At 52.4% G+C, this 18,728-nt stretch overlaps 1 protein-coding gene across 4 annotated transcripts; it reads right to left on the minus strand.

The window, feature by feature from the left end:
- Positions 1-156: 156 nt before the first annotated feature.
- Positions 157-18,657, minus strand: LOC107076154 (GTPase IMAP family member 8-like). Of its 4 annotated transcripts, none has more exons than XM_069198609.1 (9): positions 18,357-18,649; positions 15,863-16,086; positions 12,173-12,907; positions 11,340-11,615; positions 10,653-10,925; positions 9,978-10,253; positions 8,338-8,409; positions 6,992-7,174; positions 157-793 (listed from the first exon to the last, which is right to left on the minus strand). In XM_069198609.1, exons 2-9 carry the CDS (start codon positions 15,870-15,872, stop codon positions 564-566), a joined length of 2,055 nt encoding a protein of 684 aa, XP_069054710.1. In that variant the 5' UTR covers positions 15,873-16,086; positions 18,357-18,649; the 3' UTR covers positions 157-563. The 4 variants fall into 4 exon arrangements, with proteins under 4 accessions (XP_069054710.1, XP_069054709.1, XP_069054712.1 ...); XM_069198608.1 differs by lacking the exons at positions 6,992-7,174; positions 8,338-8,409; positions 9,978-10,253 and adding exons at positions 993-1,175; positions 1,671-2,105; positions 2,227-2,262 and having other exon boundaries at positions 18,357-18,491; XM_069198610.1 differs by lacking the exon at positions 157-793 and adding an exon at positions 5,261-6,411 and having other exon boundaries at positions 18,357-18,657.
- Between the last annotated feature and the right edge of the window lie 71 nt (positions 18,658-18,728).

Raw genomic sequence — 18,728 nt, forward strand, 5'->3', positions numbered from 1 at the left:
AGTCTGAAATCGAACTGGACTACCTTACTGGGGTCTGGAATATCCACAGAACTACTAGTGCCACACGAAGTTTACACAACGTGTTCTTGCGTGTTGTACAATCGCGGTCCCCTGTGTAAAATCACTGTCCCATGTGAAAAAGAATTCAAAACGCTGTACAGTGACAAAGCGCTTTAATGTTTTAATATGCGCTGATTTAAACAGCTGGTGAGCAGTGAAGACACGTTTCGTTTTTTTTTTTAAAGAGGGAGCGCATCGGGTTTCCTCTTCCGGAGAGTGACCGGAAGGCGGTGGGTGTGGCCACAGGTGGGGGGAGGGGCCTCTTGAAAGAGAACGACCTGGTTCAGCACCTGGACAGCCGGGCTGCGGGTCAGAGCAGCTGGACGACAATGACCGGATGCCTCTCATTCACCCATCTACCCCTCCATTCACTCATTCACCCATCTCCCCTCCATCCACCCATCTACCCTTCCATTCACTCACATGCCCTCCTAGTCCACTGCAGGAAGAGGAGACAAACCCCCCTCTCTCCTCTCCCTCAGCGCCCTGCCTGGGCACCTCTCTCACTCTGCTGTCTTCTGCCTCGCTGTGGGTAAGCCTCTCAGCATGTCACGCACTGATCCCACAGCCCGCTCATTGATGGGACAGCTGTCCAGCAGTCCCCCCACTGTCTCATGGAACAGACAGTCCACAGTCAGTGTGTGTCTCCTGGTCACCAGTCTGCTGCTCTCAGCCACAACTGCCTCGGGGTCGTAGGTGTGGTGCATCACCACCAGGGCGGCGGGCTTGTCCCCTGTGGAGAGAGACAGAGACAGGGTCCTGACTGAGCACCTGCAGACTCTCCTGTCCTCTGAGAGCAGAGCTGTAGGACCTCAGAGCTCTGAGAGAGTGTCACAGCCCTGTCAGAGTTGTGTCAGGGTTGTGTCAGAGTTGGGGTTCAAGTTGAGGTGGGGTTAGTGTGAGGTTTGGTCAATGTCTTTATAACCCCTCACCTGGAATGTTCTGGAGGCCAGCGTCGATGTCAGTCCCTATCCGAGAGCTGACGGAACAGAAGACTACGAGCGCATCACACTCTTCCTCAGTGCTCTCTTCAATCCCAGTGCTCTTCATCAGCTTGTCTTTGAACACCTGGTCAGCACCCAGGGCTTTTCCAGTGACCAGGAAGTGGACTTTAACTGGACAGATATAAACACAGATACACAGCTGAGGAAAATAAATATAAAATATTTCACAAGATCAACCCAAAGAGAACTTCTTCAGGATCAGCAGTGCTCCTGATTAATCTAGTTCTTCTACTGCTCCTCCACTGTGTCTCCTGTTTTCCTCCACTGTGTCTCCTAGTGTTTCTTCACTGTGTCTCCTAGTGTTCCTTCACTGTGTCTCCTGTTTTCCTCCACTGTGTCTCCTAGTGTTCCTCAACTGTGTCTCCTGTTTTCCTTCACTGTCTCCTGCACCTCCACTGTGTCTCCTGTTCCTTCATTGTGTCTCCTGCACCTCCACTGTGTCTCCTAGTGTTCCTCCACTGTGTCTCCTGCTCCTCCACTGTGTCTCCTAGTGTTCCTCCACTGTGTCTCTCACGGTGGGCATGGAGGGTGGAACCCGTGTGCAGACCCCAGCCCCCACGAATCTATCCGTGATTGGGGCGCACCCCCATCAGCACCCCGACTCACCTGCTCCTGCTGCCTGGAGTGAGGAGATCGCTGAGCGGACTGGGGGTACGGACAGGGCCTGGCGGAGGAGGGGGCTCAGGATGGCGCAGAGCCAGCGGACTGGGGGTACGGACAGGGCCTGGCGGAGGAGGGTGCTCAGGATGGCCCAGAGCCAGCGGACTGGGGGTACGGACAGGGCCTGGCGGAGGAGGGTGCTCAGGATGGCCCAGAGCCAGCGGACTGGGGGTACGGACAGGGCCTGGCGGAGGAGGGTGCTCAGGATGGCCCAGAGCCAGCGGACAGCACCAGGTAAGGACAGCACCGCTCTGAGGAAGGAGACTGAGGAGCAGCAGAGCCAGGAGAGAGCCAGGAGTGACCAGCGGACTGGGGGTACAGACAGCACCGCATTCCAAAGGGGGCGTGACAAAGCTCTGAGGGTCCTCCCAGCTCCGGCACCTGGAGGAAGTACGTGACATTCAGGATGAGAACCGGACCTCAGTCTCCTCAGGGGAACAGACGGGTTCCAGCCGTGAGGACAGGAGCTCCAGCTGTGTCCAGAGGCACGGTGTGGACTCACCTGCTGCTCTGAGGGAGGAGAGCCATGATCCAGAGCCTGGGAGAGACAAGGAGGGGTCACTTTCCAGACAGCCATCTCGCACACAAACCCCCCAACCACTCTGACCCCTTTCCAGCCCCGCTGTCCACTGTGTCTCCCGTCACTCCCCTGTGTCCACATGTCCACTGTGTCTCCCGTCACTCCCCTGTGTCCACGTGCCCACTGTGTCTCCCGTCACTCCCCTGTGTCCACGTGTCCACTGTGTCTCCCGTCACTCCCCTGTGTCCACGTGCCCACTGTGTCTCCTGTCACTCCCCTGTGTCCACGTGCCCGGTGTCTCCCATCACTCCCCCGTGCCCACGTGCCCACTGTGTCTCCCGTCAGTCCCCCGTGTCCACGTGCCCACTGTGTCTCCCGTCACCCCCCTGTGTCCACGTGCTCACTGTGTCTCCTGTCACTCTTCTGTGTCAATGTGTTGGGGTTGGGGTTAGAGCTAGTGTTGGGGTTGGGGTTAGTGTTGGGGTAAGAGCTAGTGTTGGGGTTAGTATTGGGGTAAGAGCTAGTGTTGGGGTTAGTGTTGGGGTAAGAGCTAGTGTTGGGGTTAGTGTTGAGGTAAGAGCTATTGTTGGGGTTAGTGTTGAGGTAAGAGCTAGTGTTGGGGTTAGTGTTGAGGTAAGAGCTAGTGTTGGGGTTTCCTACTCTGCTCTCCATTCAAGTTTTTGTGAAGTTTCATCCCGGAGCTCCTCCCTGTCCAACTGGGAATCTGTTTCCTGGGAAAGGAGAAGGACAGGAGGCCCATGAGTCAGAGCAGCACACTGACACAACACAGCAGAGCAACACAACACAGCAGAGCAGCACACTGACACAACACAGCAGAGCAACACAACACACCAGAGCAGCACACTGACACAACACAGCAGAGCAACACAACACAGCAGAGCAACACAACACAGCAGAGCAGCACACTGACACAACACAGCAGAGCAACACAACACACCAGAGCAGCACACTGACACAACACAGCAGAGCAGCACAAAACACCAGAGCAACACAGTGACACAACACAGCAGAGCAACACAACACAGCAGCACAGTGACACAACACACCAGAGCAACACAACACACCAGAGCAGCACACTGACACAACACAGCAGAGCAACACAACACACCAGAGCAACACAGTGACACAACACAGCAGAGCAACACAACACAGCAGCACAGTGACACAACACAGCAGAGCAACACACTGACACAACACAGCAGAGCAACACAACACAGCAGAGCAGCACACTGACACAACACAGCAGAGCAACACAACACAGCAGCACAGTGACACAACACAGCAGAGCAACACACTGACACAACACAGCAGAGCAACACAACACAGCAGCACAGTGACACAACACAGCAGAGCAACACAACACACCAGAGCAACACACTGACACAACACTGCAGAGCAACACACTGACACAACACAGCAGAGCAGCACAACACAGCAGAGCAGCACAGTGACACAACACAGCAGAACAACACAACACACCAGAGCAGCACACTGACACAACACAGCAGAGCAACACAACACACCAGAGCAACACAACACACCAGAGCAGCACACTGACACAACACAGCAGAGCAACACAGTGACACAACACAGCAGAGCAACACACAGCACATCAGCAGCGAAGCAACGCACCACGTTACAGCAACACAACGAAACACACAGCACATCAGCAGCGAAGCGACGCGCCACGTCACAGCAACACAGCGAAACACACAGCACATCAGCAGCGAAGCAACGGGCCACGTCACAGCAACACAGAAACACACAGCACATCAGCAGCGAAGCAACGCGCCACGTCACAGCAACACAAAGAAACACACAGCACATCAGCAGCGAAGCAACGCGCCACGTCACAGCAACACAACGAAACACACAGCACATCAGCAGCGAAGCAACGCGCCATGTTACAGCAACACAAAGAAACACACAGCACACCAGCAGCGAAGCAACGCGCCACGTTACAGCAACACAACGAAACACAAACAGATCCCGAGAAAAGCGGACCGACCCGTCTCCCCCGTCTCCAGACCCCGCTGTCGCTGTTCAGGGACTGTCTCTGTCGCGGCGACAGTCTCAACGTCGAATTTCATGTTTTTCTCTCCTGGTGCCAAAGTCTACAAAACGTCACAGCGTGTTTGTGTCTGAGCCCAATATTTTTTTTCTTTCACTTTCGCTGTTGAAGTCTGTCGGTCGACTTCATGGGCTTCCGAGAAATCACACGCGTACTCGTACAGGGCTGACGTCACACCCTGTTAAACACACACACACACCTCGACAACAGTCACACACACTGCTGCTCACACACAGGTCCTGAGAGGAGCTGTCCTGTTAAACACACACACACACACACACCTCGACAACAGTCACACACACTGCTGCTCACACACAGGTCCTGAGAGGAGCTGTCCTGTTAAACACACACACACACACACACCTCGACAACAGTCACACACACTGCTGCTCACACACAGGTCCTGAGAGGAGCTGTCCTGTTAAACACACACACACACACACACACACACACACACACACACACCTCGACAACAGTCACACACACTGCTGCTCACACACAGGTCCTGAGAGGAGCTGTCCTGTTTAACACACACACACACACACACACCTCGACAACAGTCACACACACTGCTGCTCACACACAGGTCCTGAGAGGAGCTGTCCTGTTAAACACACACACACACCTCGACAACAGTCACACACACTGCTGCTCACACACAGGTCCTGTTAAACACACACACACACCTCGACAGCAGTCACACACACTGCTGCTCACACACAGGTCCTGAGAGGAGCTGTCCTGTTAAACACACACACACACACACCTCGACAACAGTCACACACACTGCTGCTCACACACAGGTCCTGAGAGGAGCTGTCCTGTTAAACACACACACACAGGTCCTGTCTTCAGACAGATGGTGTCTCAAAGCCTATCCTGTATGCTCTTGCTTCGCTGAAATAAATACCGTACACAGTTCGCTGTGTGTTAAAGTTTTATTAACTTGCAGCTGCTAAGCAGCAGAGATACATGTATTTAACCCAGCAGAGGAAGAGACGGACAGTACATACGCAGTCTAAAGAGTTCAGGAGTACCGATCGATTGCCGAGAATACGTGTGTCTTCTGCTCTTGATGGGATCACAATGTTTAACACTGCTACCTCTCAGCTCAACACAGCTCAACACAGAAGGCTCGTGACTGTGACAGCCCCAGGTGAGCAGGACATGTCTCCCCCAGGCCAGATCACGTCTGTGACACTAGGCAGGGTGAACAAACCAGAGGGGGTGTTTACTGAGGTCTGGGGGTCCCTTGAGCACAAACTACTGTAGAGGTTACCCCAGTATACCCAGGTAAGATACCTCAGGATACCCAGTACACCCAGGTAAGATATCCAGTATACCCAGGTAAGTTACCCAGTATACCCAGGTAAGTTACCCCAGTATACCCAGGTAAGATATCCAGTATACCCAGGTAAGTTACCCAGTATACCAAGGTAAGTTACCTCAGGATACCCAGTACACCCAGGTAAGATATCCAGTATACCCAGGTAAGTTACCCAGTGTACTCAGTATACCCAGGTAAGTTACCCAGTATACCCAGGTAAGTTACCCAGTGACCTCAGGATACCCAGGTAAGTTACCCCAGTATACCCAGGTAAGTTACCCCACTATACCCAGGTGAGTTACCCCAGTATACCCAGGTAAGCTGTGGGTTCATGAGTGTCAGTGAACAGTACACAAACACACCATATAAGATCACAAGAAGAGAACAATATTATTCAACAGTTAATATTCATAGTATGCAACATAATACTCAAGGACATTATCTCAAGGTCACACTAATTCCTTTTTCTATTAATCTACTGTTAAAGGATAATTTTCTTTGTGAAAGGCTGCACTCAGTGGAGCAGTATTTATTTATTTTTTTTACTTTACAAACTTCTTTAATCCATCAGAGACCTGTCTCACAGCCAGGTCATTGATGGGACAGTTGTCCAGCAGCCCCGCTGTCTCATGGAACAGACAGTCCACAGTCACTGTGTCACTCCTGGTCACCAGTCTGCTGCTCTCAGCCACAACTGCCTCGGGGTTGTAGGTGTGGTGCATCACCACCAGGACAGCAGGCTTGTCCCCTGTGGAGAGAGACAGAGACAGGGTCCTGACTGAGCACCTGCAGACTCTCCTGTCCTTTGAGAGCAGAGCTGTAGGACCTCAGAGCTCTGAGAGAGTGTCACAGCCCTGAGTCACAGACAGGCGAGACTCAGACAGACGGTGTAAGACATTATTATTGCTATTAAGTAGTGCCCTCTTGGGGACATTTTGTGTAATGTTTGTGAGTCCCCATTTAATGCACTTTGGCAAGACCTGCTGATCAGCGAACCTCATACCTCGTTCACCTACAGCATTATCTGCTGAGCAGGCAGCAGCCAAGCTCTTGCAGTGCAGGGACTTTAGTTATGAGAGCAGGTTAGGGGTCTGGGCTCAGAACTGGAAGGCTCAAGTCCTTCACTCCAGGGAGGTGGGCGAATGATATCAGTCACTTTGGATAAAAGCGCCAAGCCGTTCAATTATCTTTATAGTGAAGGCATTTCTGTTTCCTGTCCATCACAGAGGAACACGTCTGTGCTTCTGTCTCTGAATGGGCAGAGAGCTTTCTGTCTTCTCCTATCTCTTCTCGAAAAGGGTCCCTGATCCCTTCGAATTCAATTTTACCTGGAATCATCTGGAGGGCGGCGTCAATATCAGTCCCTATCCGAGAGCTGACAGGACAGAAAGTCACGATGGCGTCACACTCCTGCAGGGGGCACTCTTTAAAGTTCATCTGCTTTACCAGTTTTTCCTTGAACATCCTGTCAGCTCCCAGGGTAACTCCAGCAGCCAGGAAGTGGATTTTGACTGGACAGATACAAAAAACAGACACACCGTGGAGTCAATTTAAGCAGACTTGTGATCTGCAACATCATTTGAAGATTTCAAGTTTCAGTACTCAAGCATTTGAATTAAAAAAACATCCTGGGTCACTGGAAATGAGTTTCACTGGGAATCATCCCTCTGAAACACACATATCCCACCCCTGACACCATATGTCACATAGTTTTCAATGAGTAAATCTGCCCCTCACTGACACCAGTTGTAGGATGAAGATGGTCAGGCGGGCTGTCAGTATCACAAGTCTGTAATCACCAGCCCTCAGCGTCTTCCCAAGGAGCGTATTTACTCCCCTCTACCAGCGGGACTGGCTCCTGTCACTTGGAGCCGGAGCCCCTTGATGTCTCCTCCTCCTGGACCGACTCCTTGCTCGTCCCTCAGACCACACTTTCGGACCTCCCTGTGCCTGTAATCTCCCTGTCCGGTGTTGGGCCGGATCTCTCCGGAGCCTGGACCTCTCGTGCTGCTCGATCACGCTTCTCGGTTTCCACTTCGGAGCCTCTGCTGCTGTCACCTCCACGGCGCCCAGCTGCATCTAGCCTGCCTGCTCCTACTGCCCAGCTGCACAGCTGTGTCTAGCCTGCCTGCTCCTACTGCCCAGCTGCCCAGCTGCATCTAGCCTGCCTGCTCCTACTGCCCAGCTGCATCTAGCCTGCCTGCTCCTACTGCCCAGCTGCATCTAGCCTGCCTGCTCCTACTGCCCAGCTGCGCAGCAGCATCTCGCCTGCCTGCTCCTACTGCCCAGCTGCGCAGCTGCATCTAGCCTGCCTGCTCCTACTGCCCAACTGCGCAGCTGCATCTAGCCTGCCTGCCTGCTCCTACTGCGCAGCTGCATCTAGCCTGCCTGCTCCTACTGCTCAGCTGCCCAGCTGCATCTAGCCTGCCTGCTCCTACTGCTCAGCTGTGCCTCTATCTCTCTGCATGAAGATCTGTCCTCGAACCTGTACTGCTGACCCCTTCAGGCCAGTTCACCTGAAGGTTTATACTGGGGATTGAGACATGAGCACAGTGAGGGTCACGGCCTCAGTTTAACAGAACCGGTCCCAGAAACCGGACCTCAGGCTCTTCAGGAGGAGATGCAGGAGAACAGACGGGTTCCAGGTGTGTGCAGAGGCACGGTGTGGACTCACCTGCTGCTCTGGATGTGAGGGAGTAGAAAGAGGAGAAGGAGGAGAAGAAGGAGGAGAGCCGTGATCCAGAGTCTGGAAGAAACAGTGAGAGGTGTGAACAGAGAGGAGTGTCGATCCTGTTCTCACTGGTACAGACAGACTGCAGGTCAATAATAACTGAACTATCAGGACAGTGATCTACAGCACACTGTATCTACCCCAGATCTACACATGGACACACACCGCTACAGGAATAAGATCAGAGTCTGGAAGAGACAGTGAGGGGTGTGAACAGAGAGGAGTGTCAATCCTGTTCTCACTGGTACAGACAGACTGCAGGTCAATAATAACTGAACTATCAGGACAGTGATCTACAGCACACTGTATCTACCCCAGATCTACACATGGACACACACCGCTACAGGAATAAGATCAGAGTCTGGAAGAGACAGTGAGGGGTGTGAACAGAGAGGAGTGTCAATCCTGTTCTCACTGGTACAGACAGACTGCAGGTCAATAATTACTGAACTATCAGGACAGTGATCTACAGCACACTGTATCTACCCCAGATCTACACATGGACACACACCGCTACAGGAATAAGATCAGAGTCTGGAAGAGACAGTGAGGGGTGTGAACAGAGAGGAGTGTCAATCCTGTTCTCACTGGTACAGACAGACTGCAGGTCAATAATAACTGAACTATCAGGACAGTGATCTACAGCACACTGTATCTACCCCAGATCTACACATGGACACACACCGCTACAGGAATAAGATCAGAGTCTGGAAGAGACAGTGAGGGGTGTGAACAGAGAGAGTGAAAACAGTTAAAGACTTCCTCTGATCTGAACCAACTGGCCAGGATGGTGACTGGAGACACCTGTAGGAGGTGCCGCCTGTCTTTCTCATGAGACACTGAATGAGTCCTGACTGCTTGCTCATTAAAGACCTCTGTGATCTGTGTGTCGATCCTGGTGCCCTGGCTGAGCTCAGTCTGTCCTCCCTGAGGCTCCACCTTGGTCACCCTGTCCACTACCCAGGAAACAGGACCACAGTACTGTCCCTCTGTCTGCTGTTATCACCAGACACAGATACAGCATCAACACTGGACTCTCCTGGGACACAGACTGACTCCAGGAATACTCCTCACCTGTACAGACCCTGACTGACACACCACTGCTCTCAACACTGTCTCCCACAACAGTGCAGAGTGTGAATGTATATTCTCTTCCTGGACTCAGATTAGTAAATTCTTTTGAAGTCACATCTTAAATATCTTCTGTTCCTCAGCCTCCATGTTGTCAGGCCTGTCATGTCCTGAGAGCAGTGTACTTTACTCAGGAGCTGTGTGTAGTAATCTGGGTGGAGTGTGAGAGTAACTGCAGTGTGCTTTACTCAGGAGCTGTGTGTAGTAATCTGGGTGGAGTGTGAGAGTAACTGCAGTGTTCTTTACTCAGGAGCTGTGTGTAGTAATCTGGGTGGAGTGTGAGAGTAACTGTGGTGTACTTTACTCAGGAGCTGTGTGTAGTAATCTGGGTGGAGTGTCAGAGTAACTGAGGTGTGCTTTACTCAGGAGCTGTGTAGTAATCTGGGTGGAGTGTGATTTAACTACCAGGAAACACACCTGTTGAACAGATTTACTACAGGAATACTCCTCACCTGTACAGACAGTGATTGAAACACTTCTCCCCTCAACATTATCTCTCACAACGGCACAGAGTGTGAAGTTATATTCAGTTTTAGGGCTGAGACTCTTGATTGTTACTTCAGTCGATGCCCAGTTGATAATGTGAGATTTGAATTTTTCACCACTTGTGTACTTGATCTTAAATTTCTTCTGTGTCTCAGCCTCCATGTCGTCAGGCCTGTCCCACCTGAGAGAGACACTGCTGGAGGTCACAGAGGTCATCTTCAGGTTTTCAGGAGGTGACAAACCTAGAACAGAGCAAGTTCAGAGGAATTAGACTGGTTGTCATTAATCCCTGAGCTCAGAGCTGGACACTGGACGTCTCAGAACTGTAGACATCTCCCAATATCAGTGATCTCTTGCAGAAACCTTGTCCTTGTTAATTCCAATACTGTGATCGTGTGCAGTGTGAACACAGTCACTCCACACAGAGTCTCTGCAGAGGGGTAGTTGAGTTTCTAGACAATAGTTTGTGTCAATCAGCTGTGCTGAATACAGACTGCTGAAGGCAAGATGTCTACTTCTGACACATTTATCTGTAGGAGAGATTCATCTACAGCAAGCAGATTCCACATTCATTACAATATCATCAGCAACACACACTGGACTCTCCTGGGACACAGACTGACTCCAGGAATACTCCTCACCTGTACAGACAGTGACTGACACACCACTGCTCTCAACACTGTCTCCCACAGCAGTGCAGAGTGTGAATGTATATTCTCTTCCTGGACTCAGACCAGTCATGTCTGTAGCTCTTGTGTCCCAGCTGATGGTTTTACTCTGATCTCCTCCAGTATCTCTGTACTTGATCTTAAACTCCTTGTGTAGATCAGTGATCATGTTGTCAGGCCTGTCCCAGCTGAGAGAGACACTGCTGGAGGTCACAGAGGTCGCCCTGAGACTCTGAGGAAGAGGATCTGAGGAAGAGAAGAGTACAGTGAGATCAGACTGATAGTCCCAGTGATCTCTGACACATACTGAGATACTGATTACAAAAAAGAGACATACTGTATATTTATTCATTACTATACTGATGACAAAAAAACAGATATCAAGATATTAATGGTATTTAATAGCTTGGTTATTTTCAACTGCTTGATCTAGTTAATCCAAGGTAAAATATCACTCTTGAACAGTCTGGTGTTCTGTGAAACCTGTAATGAACACAATGATGTCAACAATGTCCTCCACAAACCCACAATCCATTTTACCCCCAGACCCCCCTACTGACCACTGTACCAGTACCAGTGACACCATCATCACCAGTCACAGTTACAGCATCAACACTGGACACTCCTGGGACACAGACTGACTCCAGGAATACTCCTCACCTGTATAGACCCTGACTGACACACCACTGCTCTCAACACTGTCTCCCACAGCAGTGCAGAGTGTGAATGTATATTCTCTTCCTGGACTCAGATCAGTCATGTCTGTAGCTCTTGTGTCCCAGTTGAGGTTCTGTGTTACCAATAATTCAGCACTTTCGTAAGTTAGTTTAAACTCCTTCTGTGTCTCAGTCTCCATGTCCTCAGGACTGTCCCAGCTGAGAGAGACACTGCTGGAGCTCACAAAGGTCACCTTCAGGTTTTTAGGAGGAAGGAGTCCTGGAACAGAGAGAGGTCAGTTGAGTTAATCTCAGGTCACTCCAGAGTTTAACTTTAATGACGCACCTGTGGGCATCACCTGACTTCCTGTGAGGCCAGCAGATTTCTATGAACATTATAATAATGGGAAGGGGAACAGCACATTTCTGCTCTATCAGCATAAAGTTTTACTGGGGACTCTCCTAAGAGCAGGTGGGCGTCTGTCTCTCGTCAGACTGACTGACCTGAGAGATCAGACACCAGCCATCTTGCTGATGGAGTGATGATGATGAAGAGGGTGATGACACTGCAGCTGGCTCCTGTCTTTCAGAGCTCTCTGTGTGGACAACAGCTTGTAGAGCAGACTGATACAGGACAGCAGACCTGCTGTCCACTGCTGTGTCCCCTGTCTTCATCTGGCTCTGTCTCCCCCCCAGCTCACCCTGGTAGACACCTCCTCTGTTCTCTCCCACCATCTGCACCTTGGGAACCCCGAACCCCTACATTCCTGTAACCTGACAGCGTGGCGTTGACTCGGCTGATTAATATAACGAAGACCAAGACAGCAGGTCACTCACCTGATGACTCGTCTTTCTCCAGCAGTGTGAACGCCTCCTCAGAAAGGGTTTTCTCCTGGCCTGCTCCTGTCTGTTTCTGCTCCTGCCTCTCCTCCTGGGGCAGCTCACCCTGGTAGACACCTCCTCCGCACTCGGCCACCATCCTGTCGATGTCCTTGAGCAGCCGTGTCCCCTGCGTGTCCTCGCTGGTGTCCTTGGTGTCCAGCACATGGTAGCAGATCCCAGACTTCTCCAGCAGGGTGCGCAGCTTAGGGTGGGACTCCACACTCTGCCCCCCCAGGGGGTCCCCAGGAGTCAACACCACCAGGGTGCGCCGGAGAGCTCCCTCCCCGAACAGCCTCCTGACGGAGTCCAGCGCCCCCTGGTGCTCACTGGTGAACTCGTAGACTGGCAGCACGAACAGGAAGGCGTGGGGTCCCGGGTTCGAGAGCTGTAAACAACGGGCCGCGGTCTGGGGGGAGAAGAGCCGGGTGTCCAGCAGGTCGGGGGTCTTGACCATGATCACTCGCCGGCCCCCCACATCCCCCTCTCTCTTCACACACTGTCGAGGGGCTGACTCAACGTCCAGGAGCTCAAACAAAGAACCGCCCAGCAGGGTCCTCGGTGAAGAGCTCTTCCCAGAGCCTCTCCCACCCAGCAGCACCAAACACAGCTCACTGGGAACACTGGAGCCACTGTGACTGGAAGCAGCAGCCCCTACACTGGACACTGGGTCCTTGTTGCCTTGTTCATGATCTGCAAGGAAACAGAGGACACTCACTCACAGCTGTGTCACTTCACAGGAGACCACGGGACACAGGAAAAAAACACTGACCACTGTATTTATTCAGATCGAAACTCAAACCAGGTTCTTCTCCAGACGACTGTACTACAGCAGGAGAGAAGCGTCCTTCTCCAGACGACTGTACTACAGCGGGAGAGAGGCGTCCTTCTCCAGACGACTGTACTACAGCAGGAGAGAAGCGTCCTTCTCCAGACGACTGTGCTACAGCGGGAGAGAGGCCTCCTTCTCCAGACGACTGTACTACAGCGGGAGAGAAGCGTCCTTCTCCAGACGACTGTACTACAGCAGGAGAGAAGCGTCCTTCTCCAGACGACTGTACTACAGTGGGAGAGAAGCGTTCTTCTCCAGACGACTGTACTACAGCGGGAGAGAAGTGTTTCTCCAGACGACTGTACTACAGCGGGAGAGAAGTGTTTCTCCAGACGACTGTACTACAGCGGGAGAGAGGCGTCCTTCTCCAGACGATTGTACTACAGAGGGAGAGAAGCGTCCTTCCTCAGACGACTGTACTACAGCGGGAGAGAAGCCTCCTTCTCCAGACGACTGTACTACAGCGGGAGAGAGGCATCCTTCTCCAGACGACTGTACTCCAGCAGGAGAGAAGTGTCCTTCTCCAGACGACTGTACTACAGCAGGAGAGAGGCGTCCTTCTCCAGACGACTGTACTACAGCGGGAAAGAGGCGTCCTTCTCCAGACGACTGTACTACAGCGGGAGAGAGGCGTCCTTCTCCAGACGACTGTACTACAGCGGGAGAGAGGCGTCCTTCCTCAGACGACTGTACTACAGCAGGAGAGAGGCGTCCTTCTCCAGACGACTGTACTACAGCGGGAGAGAGGCGTCCTTCTCCAGACGACTACTACAGCGGGAGAGAGGCGTCCTTCTCCAGACGACTGTACTACAGCGGGAGAGAGGCCTCCTTCTCCAGACGACTGTACTACAGCGGGAGAGAGGCGTCCTTCTCCAGACGACTGTACTACAGCGGGAGAGAGGCGTCCTTCTCCAGACGACTGTACTACAGCGGGAGAGAAGCCTCCTTCTCCAGACGACTGTACTACAGCGGGAGAGAAGCCTCCTTCTCCAGACGACTGTACTACAGCAGGAGAGAAGCGTCCTTCTCCAGACGACTGTACTACAGCAGGAGAGAGGCGTCCTTCTCCAGACGACTGTACTACAGCAGGAGAGAGGCGTCCTTCTCCAGACGACTGTACTACAGCGGGAGAGAAGTGTTTCTCCAGACGACTGTACTACTGCGGGAGAGAAGTGTTTCTCCAGACGACTGTACTCCAGCAGGAGAGAGGCGTCCTTCTCCAGACGACTGTACTACAGCAGGAGAGAAGCGTCCTTCTCCAGACGACTGTACTACAGCGGGAGAGAAGCCTCCTTCTCCAGACGACTGTACTACAGCAGGAGAGAGGCGTCCTTCTCCAGACGACTGTACTACAGCGGGAGAGAGGCGTCCTTCTCCAGACGAATGTACTCAAGCGGGAGAGAGGCGTCCTTCTCCAGACGACTGTACTCCAGCGGGAGAGAGGCGTCCTTCTCCAGACGACTGTACTACAGCGGGAGAGAGGCGTCCTTCTCCAGACGACTGTACTACAGCGGGAGAGAGGCGTCCTTCTCCAGACGACTGTACTACAGCGGGAGAGAAGCGTCCTTCTCCAGACGACTGTACTACAGCGGGAGAGAAGCGTCCTTCTCCAGACGACTGTACTACAGCGGGAGAGAAGCGTCCTACTCCAGACGACTGTCCTACAGCAGGAGAGAAGTGTTTCTCCAGACGACTGTACTACAGCGGGAGAGAGGCGTCCTTCTCCAGACGACTGTACTACAGCAGGAGAGAGGCGTCCTTCTCCAGACGACTGTACTACAGCGGGAGAGAAGCGTCCTTCTCCAGACGACTGTACTACAGCGGGAGAGAAGCGTCCTTCTCCAGACGACTGTACTACAGCGGGAGAGAAGCGTCCTTCTCCAGACGACTGTACTACAGCGGGAGAGAAGCGTCCTTCTCCAGACGACTGTCCTACAGCGGGAGAGAAGTGTTTCTCCAGACGACTGTACTACAGCGGGTGAGAGGCGTCCTTCTCCAGACGACTGTACTACAGCGGGAGAGAGGCGTCCTTCTCCAGACGACTGTACTACAGCGGGAGAGAGGCGTCCTTCTCCAGACGACTGTACTACAGTGGGAGAGAAGCGTTCTTCTCCAGACGACTGTACTACAGCGGGAGAGAAGTGTTTCTCCAGACGACTGTACTACAGCAGGAGAGAAGCGTCCTTCTCCAGACGACTGTCCTACAGCAGGAGAGAAGCGTCCTTCTCCAGACGACTGTCCTACAGCAGGAGAGAAGTGTCCTTCTCCAGACGACTGTACTACAGCAGGAGAGAAGTGTTTCTCCAGACGACTGTACTACAGCGGGAGAGAGGCGTCCTTCTCCAGACGACTGTACTACAGCGGGAGAGAAGCGTCCTTCTCCAGACGACTGTACTACAGCGGGAGAGAAGCGTCCTTCTCCAGATGACTGTACTACAGCAGGAGAGAAGCGTCCTTCTCCAGACGACTGTACTACAGCAAGAGAGAAGCGTCCTTCTCCAGACGACTGTACTACAGCAGGAGAGAAGCGTCCTTCTCCAGACGACTATACTACAGCAGGAGAGAAGCGTTCTTCTCCAGACCACTGTACTACAGCAGGAGAGACGCGTCCTTCTCCAGACGACTGTACTACAGCGGGAGAGAGGCGTCCTTCTCCAGACGACTGTACTACAGCGGGAGAGAGGCGTCCTTCTCCAGACGACTGTACTACAGCGGGAGAGAAGCCTCCTTCTCCAGACGACTGTACTCCAGCAGGAGAGAAGCGACCTACCCCCAGGGCAGGGACACCAGCGCCCCCTGCTGGGAGTCAGAGTTACCTGTGGCCATGGTAAAAGTGAGACTTCTCCTGATGTCACAGCTGGAGCACAGAGAGGGCTGGACTGGTCACCACTGGAATATTTGTCCTGGGGTCAGGGGACTGGTCACCACTGGAATATTTGTCCTGGGGTCAGGGGACTGGTCACCACTGGAACATCTGTCCTGGGGTCAGGGACTGGTCACCTCTGGGCTGCAGGATCGGTGTCTGAGAAGATCTGAGCTGCTGGAACAACAGGAGTGAAGATCCAGTCAGGATCAGATCACCTCTGGACAACAGGTCTGCTGGGCTACACAACTCATCACAGCAACACAACACACTGCTGGAGCACTGCTACACAACTCTCCAGAGTAATACAGCACTCCAGAGCTACACAACACACTGCAGCACAACACTCAAGAGTAATACAGCACTCCAGAGCTACACAACTCATCACGGCGACACAACACACTGCAACACCGCTGCACAACAATCCACAGTAATACATCACTCCAGAGCTACACAACTCATCACAGCGACACAACACACTGCAACACAGCTACACAACTCATCAGAGCAATAAACAGATCACCCCAGAGCTACACAACTCATCACGGTGACACAACATACTGCAACACCGCTGCACCACAATCCATAGTAATACAGCACTCCAGAGCTACACAACTCATCACAGCGACACAACACACTGCAACACCGCTGCACAACTCATCAGAGTAATAAACAAATCACCCCAGAGCTACACAACACAATCGAAGTAGCAAAACGCAACAGACCCCAGGAGTGAGAGCTGCAAAAATGACACAGCAGAGTCTCCGGACTTTCACTTTCACTGACAGCGCCTCTTCCTGCGAGTTCCTGACACGAGTGAAGCGTTCAGAGAAACACGCACCCCGGACAGAGGTGACGTCACACTCTGTCCTGTCCGGTTCTCTGAGATACCAATCTGAACAACACAACACAACACACCACACCAGAGTAATACAGCACTCCAGAGCTACACAACACACTGCAGGACAACACTCCAGAGTAATACAGCACCCCAGAGCTACACAACACTCCAGAGTAATACAGCACCCCAGAGCTACAGAACACACCACAGCACTGCTACACAACTCTCCAGTGTACATGATACAGCACTCCTGAGCTACGCAACTACGCAGTGACACAAGACAATGGAACAATGCTACACAGCACACTGGAGCAACACAACTCATCACAGTGACACAACACACTGCAGCACTGCTATACAACACTCCGGAGTAATACAGCACCCCAGAGCTACACAACACTCCAGAGTAATACAGCACTCCAGAGCTACACAACACTCCAGAGTAATACAGCAGTCCAGAGCTACACAACACTCCAGAGTAATACAGCACTACAGAGCTACACACATTGCAGCACTGCTACACAACTCTCCAGAGTACATGATACAGCACTCCTGAGCTACACAACTCACCACAGCGACACAACATACTGCATCACTGCTGCACAACAATCCACAGTAATACAGCACTCCAGAGCTACACAACTCACCACGGCGACACAACACACTGCAACACCGCTGCACAACTCATCAGAGTAATAAACAAATCACCCCAGAGCTACACAACACAATTGAAGTAGCAAAACGCAACAGACCCCAGGAGTGAGAGCTGCAAAAATGACACAGCAGAGTCTCCGGACTTTCACTTTCACTGACAGCGCCTCTTCCTGCGAGTTCCAGGACGAGTGACGTCACACTCTGTCCTGTCCGGTTCTCCGAAATACCAATCTGAACAACACAACACAACACAACACAACACAGGGTCGCTCCTGAGATCCTCGTTCACTGAGGCCTGTTAGAGCAGCTGTCCTGGTAAACACACACACACACCTCGACAACAGTCACACACACTGCTGCTCACACACAGGTCCTGAGAGGAGCTGTCCTGTTAAACACACACACACACACCTCGACAACAGTCACACACACAGGTCCCGAGAGGAGCTGTCCTGTTAAACACACACACACACCTCGACCACAGTCACACACACTGCTGCTCACACACAGGTCCTGAGGGGAGCTGTCCTGTTAAACACACACACACACCTCGACAACAGTCACACACACTGCTGCTCACACACAGGTCCTGAGAGGAGCTGTCCTGTTAAACACACACACACACACCTCGACAACAGTCACACACACTGCTGCTCACACACAGGTCCCGAGAGGAGCTGTCCTGTTAAACACACACACACACCTCGACAACAGTCACACACACTGCTGCTCACACACAGCCCCACTGCACACAGGTGCTGTCCGGACTTGGAGAAAAAGGCGATTTATTCCCAAGATCAGTAAAAACAGGAAGAAGTGAAGAATTTCCGCGACTCCAAACGAAAGTAAAACTTCAAGCAGAAGCAACAAGACGGACGACCCCCGTGTGTCTCTCCCGGTCACAGTCCCTGGAGGGACAGGAGAGAGAGACAGGGAGGGACAGGACACGTACCTGCTGTCAGCCGGACTCCGGTGAAATGAAACTCCAGCGCCAGACTGCGGGGGGTGGACTCGGTACCGGGTCTCGCTTTCGGTTTCGCTCGGCTCAGCTCGGCGGGGTGTCTGCGCAGGCGCAGCTGCTTCCGGGCCCCGGTCCTGACTAAGCTGTCCTCAAGTTCACTAAACATGTTGAAAAAACAAGCTGGGCGAGCTGGTTTACAGACCTCTCCGGGCATATAAACTCATTTACTGTGACCCCTAAGATCTGCGCTGTTGACAAAGTGTTTTTTTGTCTGTTTCATTCACCTGACGTTGCCTTTGCTCCATTGTGTTGACATTTGTCTGTGCACACCCTTGGTTGTTGTATGTTTCCTTTTTGTGTACA

Source organism: Lepisosteus oculatus, chromosome 14 (assembly GCF_040954835.1).
Source record: "Lepisosteus oculatus isolate fLepOcu1 chromosome 14, fLepOcu1.hap2, whole genome shotgun sequence".
In the NCBI taxonomy this organism is placed as follows: domain Eukaryota; kingdom Metazoa; phylum Chordata; class Actinopteri; order Semionotiformes; family Lepisosteidae; genus Lepisosteus; species Lepisosteus oculatus.

What these genes read in the sequence shown, in the direction of transcription:
- LOC107076154 (XM_069198608.1), bottom strand. An exon ending in GGAGAAAGACGAGTCATCAG is followed by an intron (nt 11,616 to 12,172) that starts GTGAGTGACCTG and finishes TCTCTGTTCCAG; the next exon opens with GACTCCTTCCTCCTAAAAAC. An exon ending in GTCAGTCAGGGTCTATACAG is followed by an intron (nt 10,926 to 11,339) that starts GTGAGGAGTATT and finishes TCTCTTCCTCAG; the next exon opens with ATCCTCTTCCTCAGAGTCTC.